Source organism: Neopelma chrysocephalum, unplaced genomic scaffold (assembly GCF_003984885.1).
Source record: "Neopelma chrysocephalum unplaced genomic scaffold, ASM398488v2 Primary Assembly neopelma1_76, whole genome shotgun sequence".
Taxonomy (NCBI): domain Eukaryota; kingdom Metazoa; phylum Chordata; class Aves; order Passeriformes; family Pipridae; genus Neopelma; species Neopelma chrysocephalum.
In genome coordinates, this window is record NW_020897737.1 from 14,447,130 (window position 1) to 14,465,875 (window position 18,746).

Genomic DNA, 18,746 nt, shown 5'->3' on the forward strand with positions numbered 1-18,746 from the left:
CGTTTTCTCCTTTTCTCGTTTTCTCCTTTTCTCGTTTTCTCCTTTTCCCCTTTTCCCCTTTTCCTCTTCTTTTCCTCTTTTCCTCTTTTCCTCTTTTCCTCTTTTCCTCTTCTTTTCCTCTTTTCCTCTTTTCCTCTTCTTTTCCTCTTTTCCTCTTTTCCTCTTCTTTTCCTCTTTTCCTCTTTTCCTCTTGTCTTTTTTTCCTTTTTTTTTCTTTTATCCTTTTTTTTCCCTTTTTCCCTTATTTCCTTTTTCCTTTTTCTTTTTTACCTTTTTTTGTTAAATTTTTATTACCATAATGGTAGGATATAGTACTGGAGGGGGAGGAGAATGGAGCCAAAGTTCTTAGAGAAGATAATCCTGACTCTTTAATCGTGTAGGCGTTAAATAAGAAACTATTATAACACAGACTAGTCCTGTGCCTCTTGACTGAGAAATCCCACCTGGAGCTTTTCTTTTCCTCCACTTTGGATAGTGCAGAATAATTTCTAAGCGCTAGGAGTAACTGAGCAGTGTAACACACACCCCCGTCCCATCCTTTGATCTGTTAAATGTGAACTTGGAGGATCCCTGCAGCATCCTTTGTTGCAGCATTAGCACTTGTGTATTGAGGCGATGGGCGCACTGAGAACACCTCAGCCGACTGCCAGTGGCACCTTGTAAGGGAAAAGGGAAGGGAAAGACCTTTGATCTTTGCCTGATGGAGGAGATCTTGTTTTAACGAGCTGTTTGTGTTAATACGATTAATGCAAGTACACTCCAGCGCTTGGCTAATGACTCTTTTGGCTCTCTTTATTTCTTTTGTCTTCTTTCCTTTCCTGTTTTCAAAAGGTGACAGGGGCCTTTTGGAAAGGTATTTGAAAGCCGACTTGTCTCCCCTGGCTGTGCCAGACCGCTGTCTGATTCAGTTTTGAATGCTCTGGGTATGGGAAAGTGCTAAAGGTGGCAACTGTTGTATGGGGGCTTTATTTAAACAGGCAAATTAGATAAAGGGCACTTGCCTGTTAGTTAGTCAGTTAATTCACTCGATTAACCGGGTCTGGTCCAAGCAGAAAGGGAGCTTTTTATCATTATTTTGTTGAAAGTGAAAATTCTCTTTTTGTAGGGAAAATGCCCCGTTTTGAGCAGCCGATCTCTGTGTTTTTGGTGATGCTCTCTGAGGCTGTCGTTAGCCCGGGAACCCCATCCCCGGGAGCCTGGTGGTTCTTGCTAGACTTTAGCTGTTGCTGGGTTCTTGCCTTGCCTTGGAGGGCTCAGACAGGTTATTTTACATCCCTGACTCCAGAGCTCAGCCCGCCGAGGCCTGGTGAATTATGCTGGCTATGCATGTGGCTTGGGGGCAAGGAGTTGGTTGTGTTATTCATGGGCGCTCCCTTCCAGCGTGCCAAGGAGCAAACTGGGTACTTGTCTGCAAAGGCAATTATTTCACAAGCAAGTTGCTGTAGGGAGCAGCAGGAGCCAACATGGTTAATAGAGAGAAAAGATTTCCCTTATCTTTTTTTTTTCTCTCAGCGTGTACGTCCCTCTTAAACCATTTCTCAGCCTGATCTTGCCTCTGAAATAGGTCTGGTGCTTCTGGCTAAGCTCAACTTGCCCCTGGTGTGAAATGTTACCTGAATCAGGTTGTTGCAGGCTGCCACAGCAGGTGAGGAGCAGGCAGCAGACCGTGTTCCCAGCCTTGGCTGGGTTTACATCCCACAGCAGGAAAAGCAGAGGGGAACGGGAATGTCCTAATGTGGAGTCTGAGGGTCAAATGACAGCTCCCAAAATCGCTCCCACGTGGGAGCACTGAGGGTCCCTTGCAGGCTGTGAGTGGTGTGTGCTGCCCCCGACTCATCCAAGCACTGGGGGCACTCGTGGGAAGGGGAGACTTTGCTGCATGAAGGTTGGACTTGGTGTTTCTCTTTTTGGAAGAGGAGAGTGCTTCTAGCTCGGATTTAATTTTTTTTTTTTAAAGGAGTTTGATGGAGCTGATAGCTGTGCTGTGGCAGAGGCTCCCACAGCAGTAACCAGCTTCACTTGTTATTGGCACAGGGGCAGGATTTGTCTCCAGGTGTTCTCCAGGCGACAGAGCTTTTTGCCTTGCAGAGGGTGCAAGCATCTTCTGATCAGCTGTTGCAGTTGTTGAGAATGTGCTCCCTGAGCTTTATGTTTAAACCCTGATATCTCCCAGGAGAGTTGGTCACCCCAAAACGCCTGCACAGGGTAGGGGAGCATCAAAACAATGTGATTTTTTTTTTCTTTCAAAGTAGGACCCTCTGCTTACCAGGCATCTGTGTTAAAACTTCTTCCTGTTACTTCAGGTACTGCTCTCCATTAAATAGCATACACATCTTGGGTACATTGCAGGAACTGTTGTGAAATAAGAGAGGGTCTGTTCAGGAAATATGACCTGTCTGACCTCCCTGTGTCCTCTTGTGCATTGGTGGGTGACAGCAACAGTGATGTCACCAATTGTGAACAATACCCACAGCCCAAAGCTGCTCTGGGTATTGTTCATCATCACTAATAAAGCAGTTTTTTAGAGACTGAAGGTTCTTTCACCCACCATTTGTGGCCCCTCTTTGTGGGCACAGTCAGACTGGGGAGAGGACACTTGTTTCCTCTTTTCAGTTTGATGCCCAGCAGGTCCCTCTGGGCTGTTGCAGAAGTGAGTGAGGTGCACGAGAAGGGCACAGCAATTAAGGGTCTTGACCTGGGAGGCTGCAGCTTGGACTGAGTAACACTTAACCCTCCACAGGGTCAGGCTGAAATGACCTGTAAACAACCCGGGGTGCTCATTACACCTGCCAGGACCGGGCCTGTTACATCATTTAAAATGGTGCACCGGGAGTTTTTGGCATCTGCTGGAGCTGAGTGAGCACAGTGATGGAGTTGTCAAATCTGTATTTTGAGGACAGGGAGGCTTTTGTTGGGCCTGCCTGCCTACAGCAGGCAGCTTGCTCCCCTGAATGGTGGCTCCCAGGGATTCCTCTCCCAGCGCCTGGGTCGGTGCATGGCTGCTGGAGCAATGCTGTCCGTGCTCTCTCCTGATTAACTCAGCCTTATGACTCACAAAAAGTTAATGACTTTAGCCCAAGGACTTACAACAGTGGTAAATGTGGGCTCTGCATGTATTGTCCTCGTTCTTAACAGCACAGCATAAACATCAAAGCGGGGAGATGGGCTTTGTGCTCGGGATATTTGCACTGTGGAAGTGTGTGCCTCGCCTGTTTTTCGTCCTTTAGAAGCATAAAACCAAAGTTAGTAAATGTGGAAATACAGCTGGAGTGCAGGCTGGTGAGGTGTAGCATGGTTCAGTCAAGTGGGTTATAATAAATGTTTTGTGCGCGTTTGGCGGGAGGAAAAACATTTACTTCACCTTCACCTTCCCTTCTCCTACCCAGGGAGCGCATGGAGTTACTGGAAGAAGCCAGGAAGATGGAAATGGCAAAGTTTCGCTACATCCTCCCTGTTTATGGCATCTGTAAAGAGCCAGTTGGCTTGGTCATGGAATACATGGAAACGGGGTCTCTGGAAAAGCTCCTGGCTTCTGAACCTCTGCCCTGGGAACTGCGCTTCCGCATCATCCACGAGACAGCCGTGGGGATGAACTTCCTGCACTGCATGTCCCCTCCACTGCTCCACCTGGACCTCAAGCCTGCAAACATCCTGCTTGATGCCCACTACCATGTCAAGGTATGCACTGGACAGTCTGTGCCAGGGACCCACCTTTGGATATTCCTGCGTGGCTCCTGCCAGGTGCAAAAAGCCTGGGAAAAGCCAGCAGCATTCATTTTGAATTGGAAAATGCCCACTGAGACAACTCTGCCAATCTCCAGATTTAAATCCTGAGATTAGCTCAGTTGTTTAGATCATGGTGCTAATAACACCAAGGTTCTGGGTTGTATTCCTGTCTGGTCCATTCACTTAAGAGTGGGACTTGATGACCCTTGTGGGTCCCTTCCAACTCAGAATACTCTGTGAAAATATACCCAAATAAAACCCAAAACTAAATCCACCTGATTATGCACCATTTTGGTACATAAACAGAAGTACAGTTAGCAAAGTTGTGAGAACTCCCCTGAAATTTTAGAAGGATGCAATGTGAACTCTGGGTTTGAGACCTAATGGGTCCTGCTATAAATTTTCCCTCAGTAGGGCCATGAGGCAGATGAGAACAAGGAGAGAAAAGCAGTGTGAACCTCTAAATCATCTCTGCCACTTGCACAGCTCCCAGTGGTTGCCTTGGTCTGTCTGGGTCTTCCTGGCTTTGTAGGCACCACTAAATAGGCAAATCTCATTTACAGCTGGAGTCTGGAGAAGCCTTCCCAGAGGCAACTCATTTTCCCCTTTCATTTGCTCAGAGCATGTACAGTGAAGGAGTATCTCTGTCCTGACCGTTCGTGTCTGCCAGAGGTCACTTAAAGGAACTTCTTGTGGCTGTAACAGCATGAAATTCTTTTTGTTATCCATTTCCAGAGTAAGCCAGCAAACTTGTTAGCCTTCTCTGTTGGAGGTTCTGTTTTGACAGCTGGACCAAGGAGGCTGTGCTTGCTTTCTCATCTTTCCTTTTGGAGAGGAAAAAGACTGAAATACAGCTTTTTCCTGTTTTTTTTTAGGGCCTGGTTTTTTGTTTTTGTTTGTTGTTTGTGTGTTTAGCAGTGCCATAATCCATCTGCTCCTTGTTTTCCTGCTCCCCTCACTGGTCAAGTGGCTTTGGTCTGGCTGTACCCTTCTGAAAATGAAGTTTTCGTTGAATAAAGACATCTCTCCTGATGTCATGAGAGGGTTGGAGCCATGAGAGGAGTGAGCCTCTAATCACACCTGTGACAATCTCAGCTTTTTTTACTGGGCCTCTGAGTGCTTTACTTCATAGAAGAATTTTCTTCCTGAGGCAGGAGGCATCTACAGGTGGCCATGCTATTAATACAGGAACATCAGGATCTGAACTGCTGAAAGCCTGTTCTCACACACTGGTGCTGAGAGGCCTGTGCTAGGTATTTATTTACTTAAAGTTCATGCTTGCTTGCATAACTTCTTAAATTCCTAATTCCTGACTCATCCATGAGCCAAGATATGAAGGCTGTATTTTTCTCACTGTTTCAGGAGGTTGAAATGCCTGATATTCTGCCTGCTGTACAGCCTATATCTGGGTGGTGATGTAATACAAGGGGGCAAAGTGCAAAATGTACAAAAACTAAAAAAGTTTCTGGTGAGGTCATTGCTGACATCCCTAAGCTGTTGCTACTCACTCTGTCTATGAAACACATGTAGGTCTTCAGACCCTTCCCATTAAGTTCAGAAAAGAATGGCCTAATCCAAACCTTTTCCAGCCAGCAGTCCTTTACATCTGCAGGCATCTTGGGAGCCCCTCCAAGCAGCAAAGCAGACCTAGGAACCTATATGCAAAACAAGAGATGAACGTGTTCTGTGAGGCGCCTTCACTTTAAAAGTGTGGCCCCAAACCTTCTTTTTGTGTGATGTGAAACTCATAATTAAATTTCAGACCCTGCAGCTTGATTTAATGTGCATTTTCTTGCTGGAAGGCTACTGGAGCTGCTGATTGAGGTGTTTTTTTTAAATGTTGGCATTAATTTAGTAGGTGACCTGTCCTTAACAGAATCCTAAGGTGAGTGAAGAGATGTTGCACACTGCAAAAGAAGAGTTTGGAGGTAGGGAGGACTTTTATAAACTGTTTGCCCTTGAGCCAGGAAACAGCCAGCCTTGCAGTGGAGCACATTAGAAATGCTGCTGTGCCATACTCGAGTTAAATGGCAACACACCCTCCTTCTTTTACGAGGACAGTGCTCACTGTAAAGCCCCGAGTGAGGCTGATGACTAACACAGTGCTGTTCTACAGAACTTATCATCAAGTGGGTGCCTCCATATCATAAAGCCTCTGTCTTACATAAGTGTGTGCTGAATTTTGTCCTTGGGAGGGTAATTAAGAGGATGGGATTAGCCTGAGCAGGGATATAGATGGAGAGATATTAACATTACCAAAGGCTCGTTGGGGGATTCCTTGGTGGTTTAAAGTGTATGGGTATAATACGTGCAACACAAGGTGAAGCTTTGCTGTTTTTTGGAGGATGGATTCATGCATATCCTCCCTTGTGAGCTGGTGGTGGGACCTCCCTCCCCTACCATTTCTTGCTCCATCTTGGTTGCCTTAAGCAGTGTGGTTTCCTTGGGAGGATTATCCCATACCCAGGCAGGCTTTGTTAGCAGGGATCAACCTGCATTTTATCTTTTCCTTACTATCAACCTCTTGCTTCTATTTGTACCAGGATCCTTCCTGCCCCTTTCTCCAGTGCATATATGCAGCCTTCCAGTATTTACAGGCTGTTCAATACCTATTTTTTGCTTAACTCCCCCACGTCTTATGAGCTGCTTCTTCATCTCTCCTGCCCTCCGTGTACATTGTGGATTGTCTCCCCTGAGCTGCCTGCGATGTGGCAATCGCTGGCACAGGGGAAGCAATGCCACATTCCAGCACTGCCCTCGTGGGCTGTGGGTTTGCTGTGATCCCTGCTTGTATGTGATCTCTGTCCAGGGGCCCTTTGCAGGAGACTAAACACCCCACCACGTGCGGAAATCTCATACCCTGACTCGTTGCCCGCTGCCCGTGCCCTCGTGCTCTCTCTCTCTCTGCTGCTTCCCAGGTTTCTTATCTTCAATACCTCATGGTCAAGAGTGTTGGTTTTTGCTCAGGTATTTAAAATGAAGTCAACCTGCAGCTTAATACTTCAGGTCAAAAGCCTTATTTTTAAGTTCTTGCTTCTCTTGCTATCCAGCCTGATTTTTTTGCAGCTCCTCATCTTATCCTATATATATGTACACACACACAGACAGACACATGTGTATATGTGTGGTTCATGCACACACAGAGGCAACCCCAACCAGTTATTTTTCATCTCCCAGATTTTGCTTTTAAAGAACTTGAAGCAGAATGAGCTGCCCTCAGCTGTGCACTGCTGTGAGCTCACTGTAGTTGTTTTTATCCCCTCCCCAGTTCTCCAGTTTAAACCAGTGTGGAGAGTGAAGTTTGCTGCTGTGTTGTACCGTGCATTGATGGTCTTGCTAAACGTGGGTAGTAGAATTGGTCTTCACTTTTACTTGATTCAGCTGAAGAAGAGGCTGCAGAATTTCTGAGCATGGATTTAGAGGCAGCCTAGTCAGATGGCAAATTTCTTGATCAGAAATCTTCTTTGGTTAAGTTTAGGTCCAAGTGATACCCAGAGGCCAGGCTGGTGAAGAGCAGCTGTCTCTCTTTATTAGAATACCTGGTGTAGTTACCACAGCCACTTTTTTATCAGCTGCAATTGCTCTCCTGTTATTAGAAATGAGGAGAATCTTTATTTTGTGTGTCCCTTCTGGCTGTTTCCCACCCTTCCTGATCAGGGTTTCCATGCAGGGCTGTTGTTGTATGGCTCTTTAATCCCAACCAACAAAGCTGGTTTGCACCTTGATCGATTCTCTGATTGATCTAATTGTGGTGGCACAGGGGAGGGAACAAAACCGCCCCTGTTACAGTAATGCAGATTTATGATGGATTAAAATGGATGTTTGGCTTTGGTTTGTGCTGCTTCTGAAGAGAAGCATTACAATTGTCCCACCTGAAATGGGTTTTGAGGAGTTAAGGTTTCAGGGCAGACTGGAAAAGGGTGGAAATATAGCCTGTTTCAGAAAGACTTCTTTTCATAGCTAACTGAAGTGTGTTCATAAACACTGAAGTAATGACACAGGTTTGAAGTGCAGATGCTGGTTGTGTCTATACCTGGAGTTAATTTTTAATCACAATTTTTAGTAGTCCAAACGTGTGCATATTTCTTAAAAATTTCTGTTTTTCTTAAAGAACAAAACTGAAACAAAGAGCCTTTCTCCCCTACACCCCAGAAAAACCAACCAAACAAAGCAACCCTCCCACCCCCAGACATCTGAAAACCCTGTAGACAAATGTGGTGGCATTCTCAACATCCAGGTGCACAACAGACTTTGGACAGAGATAAATACTGGATGTGCCAGCAAGCGATTAAAAATTAATCTGATGGATTTGTTACCTATTTGATGAAGGAAACCTTTTGTTGAACTCTGTCCCTGACTCCGTGGCAATGGGTTCTTGAGTCTTACTTGCAGGAAAATGCCATGCAGCATCAGGAGCTAAGGGCACAGTTCAGGATGGCCTGTCAGGAGTCATTCGTTAAAGAAAACACTTTCCAAGCACTGATTTCCAAGCTAGATCCCTGCAGTGTTTGGGAATAGCTGACTGTAGTTATGTGAGCATATCTTCTAGTTTAAAAAAAAAAAAATTACAAAAAATAGTTTAACAAACCCAAACCATCTGAAACTTTGCAAGGGAGTGTTTTTCTACAAACCAGAATGGAAAAAAAAAATCCACAAACGACAGAGGCAGAGAAAGGCCAGTGTGCACGGTGTGCTCGAGTTAAAACAAACTAAACTTAAAAAAAAAAAAAAGAAAGAAACCCAAATCTTCAGGTCTTGGGATCTCTCGGTAAAGTCAGTGTTGCTGGGAAGGAAGGAAAACACGTGCAGCTCCCCTCCCCAGCCGGTGCTCACGTGTTTGTTCTCATGCAGACCTTTAAGGAGCGGAGCTGCCTGAACATGAACCATCCCACTGTCTGCGTGGGCTCTGGCCAAGGTTTCCTTTTCTCTTCTTCCTACCCCTTCACCGCGGGTTTTGCATGAAGCCTCTGTCGCCTCCGTGTCTCCTCTCAGCTCTGCTGATACCAGGGGTGCTTTTGAAGCACGGTGGGACCCACCTGGAATAAAAATAACCGGTGCGAGGAGCGGGATTGCGGGTTCGCAGGGCAGATCCCGGGGTGGGCTGCAGGGATAGTGGGGATGCAGAGGAGGGAGTGGGGAGGGCTGCTCCACTTTCACTCCCTGCACCAGCAAGGATGCCTTGTGTTGCAGAACGAGGTACCTGGCAAGCAGTTTAAAGGCAAAATAGGTAAGTTAAGTGGCTGTATCTTCCACCCACTGTGCAGTTCCCACTGGTGTTTAAAGAAACTGCATAACTAAACACACTGTGCAGTTGTGGAAAATTTACCCTAAAGGAACTAATAAAAGCCACAAAAAGCTGTCTGCAGAATCTTGCTATGTTGTCGCAGCCTGCAAGATAACAACTCTCCAACCAGTGCTTTGCTTTCTGCAGGGTTTGGTATGATCGAAGCCCTGCTCTACAGGTGAATTTCCTATTAATTGGTATAAAACCCAGTCCTTCACAGTAGGTAGGGGCAGCTCCACAAGGTGAAGTTTTTGCTAGGCTAGGGGGGATATTCTATGTACTTTAGCTGTTTCTTAGTTTGTAGGGTGACTGAGACTTTTTCTATCTAAAGTGCTTAGCTCCTGCCTTAGCCCCCAGCCTTAGATTCCCACATGGCTGGTGGCTCTGAACGCAGGAGTGTCACCGTGCTGCCTGCATTTCATCTTTATTTCTTAACTGACACAGGAGGAAACGCTGTGCATTGTTTAGACAAAGAGGAAGGTGAATGGCTGTAATTATGCCTGGATTTCTTGAGGTGTATCCAAGCCTCTGCTCCGCGTTAATCAAAGGACAGCGGCGCTTCTCCGAGTTGGATCCGTTCAGACTTGCAGCGTTCGGTTCATTCCTTACCCTGACACCACGGGGCTTGTGGGATGTTGGGGCTGTGCTTTTGTTCTCCTGTGGAGCACTAAGTGCCCCAAACTCACGCAGCACTTCCCGGGGTGGTCAATTCAGCTCTTCCCAGAGTTAAGCTGGATCACAAACCCGGGTTTCTTGACTCCTTGCTGCTTTCCTGAACTCCACTGCTTGGCTTGTTGAGGAGTCCAGCAATCCCCCGCTGAGACTGTGACCCCACAAGCAACTATTCCTCCAGCTGACGACACTTTTTTCTCTTTTTCCCCCTTTTTTTTCCCTTTCATTTTTTTTTTCTCCAGTCATTCCCACATTACCCTGCAGATTTAAGACACAGATGGACAGCAGGTTGGGTATACCTGTGTGCTAGGGGACAGGACTTCTCCATCTCCTGAGAATGCCTCTGTTGAGCTCTCTGTCCATGGGAGAGGTTCTTCCTGAAGCTGTGTGGGTTGCTTTGTTTGTTTTATGGCAAAGGGAGATTCCTAGCATGGCTGTGTAACCTGCCTGTTCTCCAGGAGGCTGAAGCTGGCAGCAGTTTTCTCCCTTTCCAGTAATGGACACATGTTACAACTAGTTTTGTGGTATCTTTAGAGAGAAGCTTCTGAAAGTGTAAAGTCGCAGCCTATTTAAAAGAAAAAAAAAAAAAAGCTTTTTTTAATTATGCTTGTTGTTTTGAGGGAGAACTTTCTCAAAGGAGAAGCTGTGAAGATCAAAAGGGGAATGAGTCACTGAAAGACCTGAGTATTTATTAGATAAAAAGCATGTATAAGTCGGGGTGAGGGGGAATCTTACCTAACATGGAGGCAAAAATCAGTGGGCTGAGTGGTCCAAAAAGACTTGACTTTCCTTGAAATTTCCACTCAACATAATAGACATTTTTTTTGTCCAGTGGGAAATAACTAAGACAAAGGAAATTCCTTGCCTATCTGTTTGCTCAACGATTGGCATGCCCTTGAGAGCAAATGAATGCATATTTGTTTGACACTTCAAATTAAAGTGGAGGTGTGTCCTTTTTATATAAACTTGCTGTCACTTGTTTTGTTCATTTCAGCTGCGTTCGCTGCGTCACTGCTCCAACTTGCTGCATCTCCTGGTTGCCAGAAAGAATTCCCTGTGTGGATTTTGGATGTGTGTGTGTGTGTGTGTGTGTGTGTGTGTGTTTTCATCTGGGTTTTTTTTTTAAACATTTGGTGGCTCTGGTGTTGGGTTTGGTCCTTATTGGCATGGTCAGTGGTATCTGAAAGGGCAGTTCTCTAGAGCTCACTGGGTGTTTAAACACAGCACACAACGTGAGGTTACGTAGGGAAAGGGGGTGGCAGGACCAATAATTACATTAAAGTAGTTTGCACTAGCTAAATTTGACTGGGTTTAAATTACAATAAATTGTCTTGACTGTTTGTTGTGTTTGCTATGTAATGGGCTGACATGCTGCTGCTTGCAAAAACTGCTTGCCTTTATTTTATTTGCTTCTTTTAGCTTAACCATCAAGAAAAACCTACCATGGCATTACGCTTCCAGAGATGTTTTCTTGGCTTAATATTTCTGAACAGCAGCTCACTGTGTTTGTTGGGTCATCCTGTTACAGTTCTTTGCTGAAAATTTTTTGTGAACATCTTGAAAAATCTAATGGTACCCTGTACTTTTCTTCCCCTCTCCCCTCCTCCTTTTTTTTTTTTTTTCCTGCAGATTTCTGACTTTGGACTTGCAAAGTGCAATGGCTTGTCCCATTCCCATGACATCAGCATGGATGGCTTGTGTGGCACAATTGCCTACCTTCCTCCAGAGCGCATCAAAGAGAAAAACAGGTGTTTTGACACCAAACATGATGTGTACAGGTCAGTTAACTACGAAAACACTTAAAAGCACTGTTAGTAATGCTGTAAAATGAGCCCTCTTTTTCTGGTTATAAAACCTAATGAAGTGTGAAACCCCTAAATCTAGTTAGAGCCTCACGTTGCAACGTGTCACGTTTGCTTTGCTTTTTGCAAAGCCTTTACAGGGTAGAGGCCTTTGAAAAAAACTGCATCTGATCCTTGGTCTTGCAGTTATTTATTAGCAACTGGCATGGGAGGCACTCTGCCCACCTTTAATGTCCCATCTAAAGGTACATCTTGACCTACTTCTTGAGTCTGTGACAGAATTCTTAGTTATCTTCAGTGGATTTCATCACTAAGGTCTTTGGCTGTTCTTTCATGGCAAGATGATTAGAAAAAGGAAATCAGAGCTGTAGATTAAAGAGATATGTCTTATTCTAAATGGAATGTATTTCTTTAAAGTCATCTCACAGGGGAGAAGCATTAAATTAAATCCACTGTAATGCTCTGGTGCTCTCTGATTTTGTCAGTGTTGATGTGGGGTGGTTGGTAAATGCTACCAAGAACTTGGCAGCCTCCAGCAAGTCCCTCTGTTTGCTGCCTCAGGTTCCTCCCTGCAAAAGCTTGACTTTGAAGTCATGGTTCTTGGCTGCATCTTGCTGTGTGTGTTCAGCTGAATTAGATGCAGAAGTGGAGGGACAAAGAAAATAACCTAGGAACTTAAAAAAATAAATTATACTTCTGTGGGTTTTTTGGCTTTGTTTAAAAAATAAAATTAAAAACCTGCTATTTTTTAGAAATAATTTTTTTGCCCTTTTTTTTTTTTTTGGCAGCTTTTCCATTGTGGTTTGGGGAGTTCTCACACAAAAGAAGCCTTTTGCAGGTAAGTTGTGGGTTTGTCTTGGAATTTTTTTTCCATTTTCCCATTGATAAGCACGCTTCCTGCCCCACCAGCCCCAGATTATGTGCATGACCTCCAAAGTCCTGCACACCTGCGTGGTAAACCCTTTTAAGTTCTCCAGTACTGATCACAAATATAAGTCCTCCTGTGTCCTGCTCATGAAAACAGAGCCCATATTGCTGCAGGGGCCCTTGTCTGACCCTTTTTGCTCCTGCACAAAGCTCCATGTTGGTGTGTGGCCTGCTCAGACTTCTGATACGCTGGCAAAGCCAACCTGGCAGGCAGCTCTGCTGTTTTCTCTCTGTAGAGAGGTTCTGTAGTTTATTTGTAGATTGTGGGTACAGATTTGTTCCTTTCAAAAAAAAAAAAAAAAGGCAAGCTGTCTGTGAGAATAAGCCTTGTTCCACCCCGCAGTAGATGCACCTCTCAACAGGCAGCTATTTATTCTTTATGACTTTTCCTGTGTCTATGACTGCTCTATGTATAGCAGACATGTCTGAACAAGTTCCAGTCTACTATTAGTTTTTCCTCCCTGTGAGAGATTCCGTTTGGCCCAATGGTTGATTCACAGTCAGGGGCCACATTACTGCACTTCTTGATTTGTGTTCTTCCTTCACCTCTATGAACAGTTCAGGTACTTGGCCTAAATAAAACTTAGGATTCAATTTTCTCGCAGCAGATATGGAAATACAAAGAGAGGTAGCAAAGAAATGTTTGAGGTTTTTTCCTCTGGTTCTGTGTCTTTTTTTTTTGGGTGGAGAAAGAGCACAGTTCCTCATGGACAATTGTTTTTAACTGATACATGGGGAACAGGTGTTACTGCATTGAAAAATGTATCGTGGGAGAAAACAACCATCTTTTTTCCCCCTATTGATAAGAACTCTGGAAAAAAAATGCATGAAAACAAAATTTCAGCACTGTTAATGCTCTTTAGACAAAAGAGAAATGATTCCTTTTGCTGGGAGATCTTAATTTGTGTTGCCTTTGCTTTACAGAGGAAAACAACATTTTACATATTATGGTAAAAGTAGTTAAAGGCCACCGCCCAGAGCTACCTGCTGTTTCCAAATCCAGACCTCATTCATGTAATAACTTGATCAAACTGATGCAAAAATGTTGGCAAGATGATCCTGGTGAACGGCCAACATTTCAAGGTAAGATTTCCTCGTAACTTGGCTCCCCATTTATTCTTCTGTGAGTCACGTTATTGCTCAGGACTCTGCTAATCCTTGGGGTAAACGCTGTGAACCTCTGTGACAGAATAAATAGAGCTGATACAGGCCACTTACTCATTTGTGGAGGAAGGGATTATCTGAGGACATGTCTGACCATGATGGTGTTATGTAAACGGGTCGGGAACAAGCCTGGTACTGAACCAGTCGATCCATTTAGCCAGAAATTGTGTTCGTTTCTGATTGTGTGTGTTGGGGCAGAGGGCAAGCTGGAGTTGGTGTGGTTTTCACCGTACCAAAGCACTGAAAGCCCTGGCTCTTGAAATTTGCTCTTGTGTGTTGAGAAACTGGATTATTTTCTCATAACGAAACAATTTGTACCATCATTTTTCTTCAGTAAGAGGCAACTCTGGTGAAAGGCTTGAACTTGTCCAAAGCACCTGTTAGGAATTCAAATGTGCAGAAGGATGTAGCAAGTGCTTCCACCATTTAGCATTAATGGGAGAGATTTGCCTCTTCCCTCTCCTTCTGCTCAAACAAGGAATAGGGACTGAAGGGACCCCATATTTTTAATAAACATGTCGAAGTCTGCCAGCAGTACATTGGTTCTCATTTCACAGTCAGTCCTGCAGTGTAGCCACTGTGTAACACCAGTCTGCTTTGAATGTAAAAATGAATTGTTTGGGCAGCCCTGTGCACATTTTGCTTTGCTGCACACTTGTGCCCATGGATGAGGTGTTAGATGGAATAGTCAGAATTGGAGTCTTTCTCCCACAGTACCTCAAAGCTGTTAAGTTCTATTGCCAGAGAGAGGCAGCAGGGCATCTCAGAAAGTCTCCTGTAAGAAAACCCTAAAACCTTCTCTTACTTTCTTCAAAGAAATCACTTCACAAACAGAGGCCCTCTGTGAAAAACCAGAAGATGAAACAAAAGAGATGATAACTCAGGACCTGGACACCAAGAATTCCCCGGAGCAGCAGCCTGAGGTATTTTCTCTTTCACTTCTTGTTCAAACATGATGGATTTTGTGAGGAACAGTTTCCTCTGGTACCTGTAACGTCCCAAGCAACCTTCTCTTTGCTGCTTTTGAGCACTGCCTTGCCTGATAGAAGTGGGTCTTGGTGAAGGACTGGAATGCCAAAATGACAGCAGGAGCATGGAACGAGCTCAGGAAAACCTCAGTGCAGCACCAAATGCAAGTGGATCTTACTCTGTTGAGGGAGAGCAAGACAGGAAACAAAAGCTGGAATGATGCGGGTGTGACTGATCTTAAAAACCACTGTAGACAGAAGAGCCACATGGCTTTACTGGCTGTGTGAGTACTGATGGAAGCTGCCCTCCTGCTTCTGAAAAATTTCAGCGACCTGGTTCATAGGTTTCATTTAATACAAACAGTCTTTAAAGGCTACCTGCAAATTAACAAATTTATGTTTCTTCTGTAGGGCCTCGTGCTCAGTTTTCTTTGCTGACCATTCTAAAATGCTTGTGTGCTTCTCTTGAAGGGGATTTGTGCACTGTCCCAGAAGAAACAGGAGCCTGCTCTACCATCAGTTAAGGATTACAGTCTCTCAGAGTTACTATCCCAGTTGGATTCAGGGATTTCACAGACTATGGAAGGCCCTGAGGATCTCAGCCGCAGCTCTTCGGAGTCCAAACTTGCCTCCAGTGACAAGCGGCTTTCAGGAGTTTCATCTGTAGATTCAGCTTTTTCATCCAGAGGCTCCCTTTCCCTTTCCTTTGAAAGGGAGAGTTCAGGTAATGGTCAAGTTTTTCTTTGTAGTTGTTTGGACTGGGGCATGGGAGTCAATGGGTTGGAGAGTAGTCATGTAAAGAATAACATTCTGGAAATTACTGTTAGCCTTGCTTTCTCTTGCTGTCAGCGCTACAAATTTGTTTACTGGAGGTAGTTATTTAAAAGAAAAAAATAAATATAAATAAAAAAAATTATGTGGTTCCCAAATGTGATCTAATGAGAAATAATAAATCTCATTTGCTCTTTGAAAAGGAGTGACCTGAACTCCCATCAAAGCAGTTGTAGAATCAGTCATGTAGAGGTTGGTTTGGAAGGGAGGTCACATAGTCCAGCGTCCCGCTTGAAGTGGGATTAAAGCCAATGCCCAGTCAGCTCAGCTGAGTTTGTGGCTTTTTCAGTTATACCAAGCCTAAATCTGAGCACCTTTGTTTTTGGAGAAGACGCAAGCCACCATCTCAGCAGCCCCTGTGAACAATGTAATAAAGCCCCCCTCACTTTTCAGTCCAGTGCTGCAAAACCCAGACATCTATTTTCCAGTTGATTAGCACAGGGAGATCAACCACAGCATCCTCTGGTCTTCATGTCACCAGAAACAGAGTTAGTGGGGTTCCAAATTTGACCTGAAATTGTTCTGGGACAGTTGTGAGACAGAAGGGTGGATTGGTTTGCAGTCAACTCATTGCTGAAGCCAGCACATCTGTTAGCCATGGGCTGGTAAAGTTTGATGGGTATCAGAAATGTGATGGTGTCTTTTCCATGGAATTATAGGACAGTTTGGGTTAGAATGGACCTTTAAAGGTCATCTAGTACAACCTTCTTGCAATGAGCAGGGACGTCTTCAATTAGATCAAGTTGAATGTTTCCATGGATGGGGCATCTATCACCTCTCTGGGCAACCTGCTGTTCCAGTGTTTCACCACCCTCATTGTAAAAATTTTCTTCCTTATATCCATTTAGATATTGGTACTACAGACATACAGAAGAGGAAGCTAACAGAGGCAATTCTGTCTGGAGATACCAGCAAGCTGATGAAGATCCTCCAGCCTCAAGATGTTGATATTGTTTTAGATGGGAACTCCAGCCTTTTGCACTTGGCTGTTGAAGCTGGTCAAGAAGAATGCGTCAAGTGGCTCCTCCTGTACAACGCAAACCCTAACCTCACCAACAAGAAAGGATCCACCCCTCTTCACATAGCCATCGAGAAGAAAGTTAAAAGCATCGTGGAGCTGATTATGGCCAGGAAAATCAACGTTAATGCCAAAGATGAGGACCAGTGGACTGCCCTTCACTTTGCTGCCCAAAACGGGGATGATTTCAGCACCAAAATGCTGCTTGATAAGAATGCCTCCCTAAACGAGGTCGACTTTGAAGGCAGAGCCCCCATCCACATAGCCTGTCAGTACGGCCAGGAGAACATCGTGCGGATCCTGCTGAGGAGAGGCGTCAACGTGAACATCAAGGGGAAGGACGACTGGGTGCCACTGCACTACGCTGCCTGGCAGGGCCACCTCCCCATCGTGAAGCTCCTGGCCAAGCAGCGGGGAGCGGACGTGAACGTGCAGACCGTGGACGGGAGGACCTCGCTGCACTTGGCCGCCCAGCGAGGGCACTACCGCGTCGCCCGGCTCCTCATAGACCTGGAGTCGGATGTCAACGTCCAGAACGCCCTCCTGCAGACTGCCCTGCACATAGCTGCTGAAACCGGCCACACCAGCACCTCCAGGCTGCTCCTGAAGCACGGCGCAGACATGGAGGCAGCCACGGCAGAGGGATACACGGCTCTGCACTTGGCGTCGCGCAGCGGCCACTTGGCCACAACAAAGCTGCTGATGGAGGAGAGGGCCAGCGTTCTGGCCAGGGGCCCGTTAGACAGGACAGCGTTACATCTGGCCGCGGAAAACGGGCACTCTGAGGTAGTGGAAGAACTTGTCAGCGCAGAAAATATCAACTTGCCTGACAGCGAAGGGTTCACGGCTCTTCACCTGGCTGCGCGAGGAGGGCACGCGAAAACAGTCGAGGTTCTCCTGAAGCACGGGGCGCACACTGACATGCCGAGGCCCAAGTGTCACACCCCGCTGCCCCTCGCTCGGCAGAGCAGCAATAGCTCACTGACTGTGTTGTTGAGTGACACTTAAGCCGAAGGTGCCAGACGTGATGCTTTTGTTCGTGGTGTGAGGAGGCTGCTGGAGCTCAGCTCCTCAGGGCCTCCTGCAGCTGTGCAGTGACCCCACCAGCGGTGTCAGTGATGGACTGAGGTGCAGCCAGCAGAAGTTTGAATGTGTGATGAGACTGCACGTGGATGTAAGGCCCCGAGCTGGAGTCTGCCACGCCGTGGTCTGTGTCGTTCATTCTGCACATGCCCTGCCCTGGCTGGATCTGGACATTCCCCTCCTGAGAATGTTGTGAGAGAAGGATGTGACTTGTGGGTTTCCCCTGCTTTTTTTTTTTTTTTTTTTTTTTAATGTGCCAAACTAATTTAAGAACTAACATTATGCTTTTTTATTTTCCTCAAAACAAGAACAAAAAAAAAAAAGATGGCATAGGTTTCTGGTTTACTGCAGTGATCCGTATTTTGGGCTGAACGCCTCCAGTGTAGAATAAATAAAACGCCAATCTGCTTGAAGTTAACGCAAGAGATGAGGAAAGAGCTATTTAAGATAATCATGTTTCTGGTCCTTTTTTTAATGGAGACATTGATTACAGATTTCCACGTACTGCAGACTTAATAGCAATGCAGGATTCCAAAAATAATAAGCAGAAGTAAAAGCTTAACACTGGTGTCTTCATATACAGTACCACCTTGTGTGTATTCTAAAATCAGTAAGCTGAACTAAGTGCTTAGTGGTTTGTCTTAAATAAACAAGTCAAAAGCTAAAATTCATACTGGACTGGAACTGGATGGTATATTCTAACACTGTTGTACCAATTTACAAAACAACATTTGGAGGGGCTGATGACCAGACTGATATACTGTGTATATAGGATTTCTACCTGTTGTATGCTTTTTTCTACTGAAGAAAATAGATTGCTTAGAGTGGGTATGTTTTAATACACCTTTTAATTTCACTCTTTTCAAAGTACAAATGTGATCTGTTATTAATAAAAGATTGTGTTCTATATCTGTCTGTATTTTGTAGTTGTTAAAGCGACTGAAAACCCATTGAGCAGCAGCAGCACACAACTGTCATGTGTTTATTGATCATGGAATCATAGCATGGCCCAGGTTGGGAGAGACCTTTAAAGATCATCCAGTTCCAACCCCCTTGCCATGGGCAGGGACACCTTCCACTAGACCAGGTTGCTCAGAGCTCTGTCTTGAGTTTTAAGACAGTTCACCGACTGCAAGTAGATGGTGAAGCCACGCTCGTGCCAATACATGGAGGTTACAAAGCAATACCCCTGTTAGCAGAGCACGGCAGTCCCAGCAAGCTCCTCAAGCTGCTGACAGTGAAGCTTCTCATTAAACAAACAAAACTGTTAT

The 18,746-nt window shown here is 45.2% G+C and overlaps 1 protein-coding gene across 1 annotated transcript in view; it reads left to right on the forward strand.

Annotated features, from left to right (window-relative positions):
- Nucleotides 1–18,382, forward strand: part of RIPK4 (receptor interacting serine/threonine kinase 4) — a 23,664-nt gene extending 5,282 nt beyond the window's left edge. Inside the window, exons 2-8 of the mRNA XM_027689184.1 lie at nucleotides 3,387–3,678; nucleotides 11,312–11,460; nucleotides 12,273–12,322; nucleotides 13,336–13,494; nucleotides 14,392–14,498; nucleotides 15,015–15,267; nucleotides 16,223–18,382. Coding sequence (XP_027544985.1) covers nucleotides 3,387–3,678; nucleotides 11,312–11,460; nucleotides 12,273–12,322; nucleotides 13,336–13,494; nucleotides 14,392–14,498; nucleotides 15,015–15,267; nucleotides 16,223–17,400 — 2,188 coding nt within the window. The 3' untranslated portion in view covers nucleotides 17,401–18,382. The remainder of the gene's footprint in view (nucleotides 1–3,386; nucleotides 3,679–11,311; nucleotides 11,461–12,272; nucleotides 12,323–13,335; nucleotides 13,495–14,391; nucleotides 14,499–15,014; nucleotides 15,268–16,222) is intronic.
- Nucleotides 18,383–18,746: the final 364 nt, after the last annotated feature.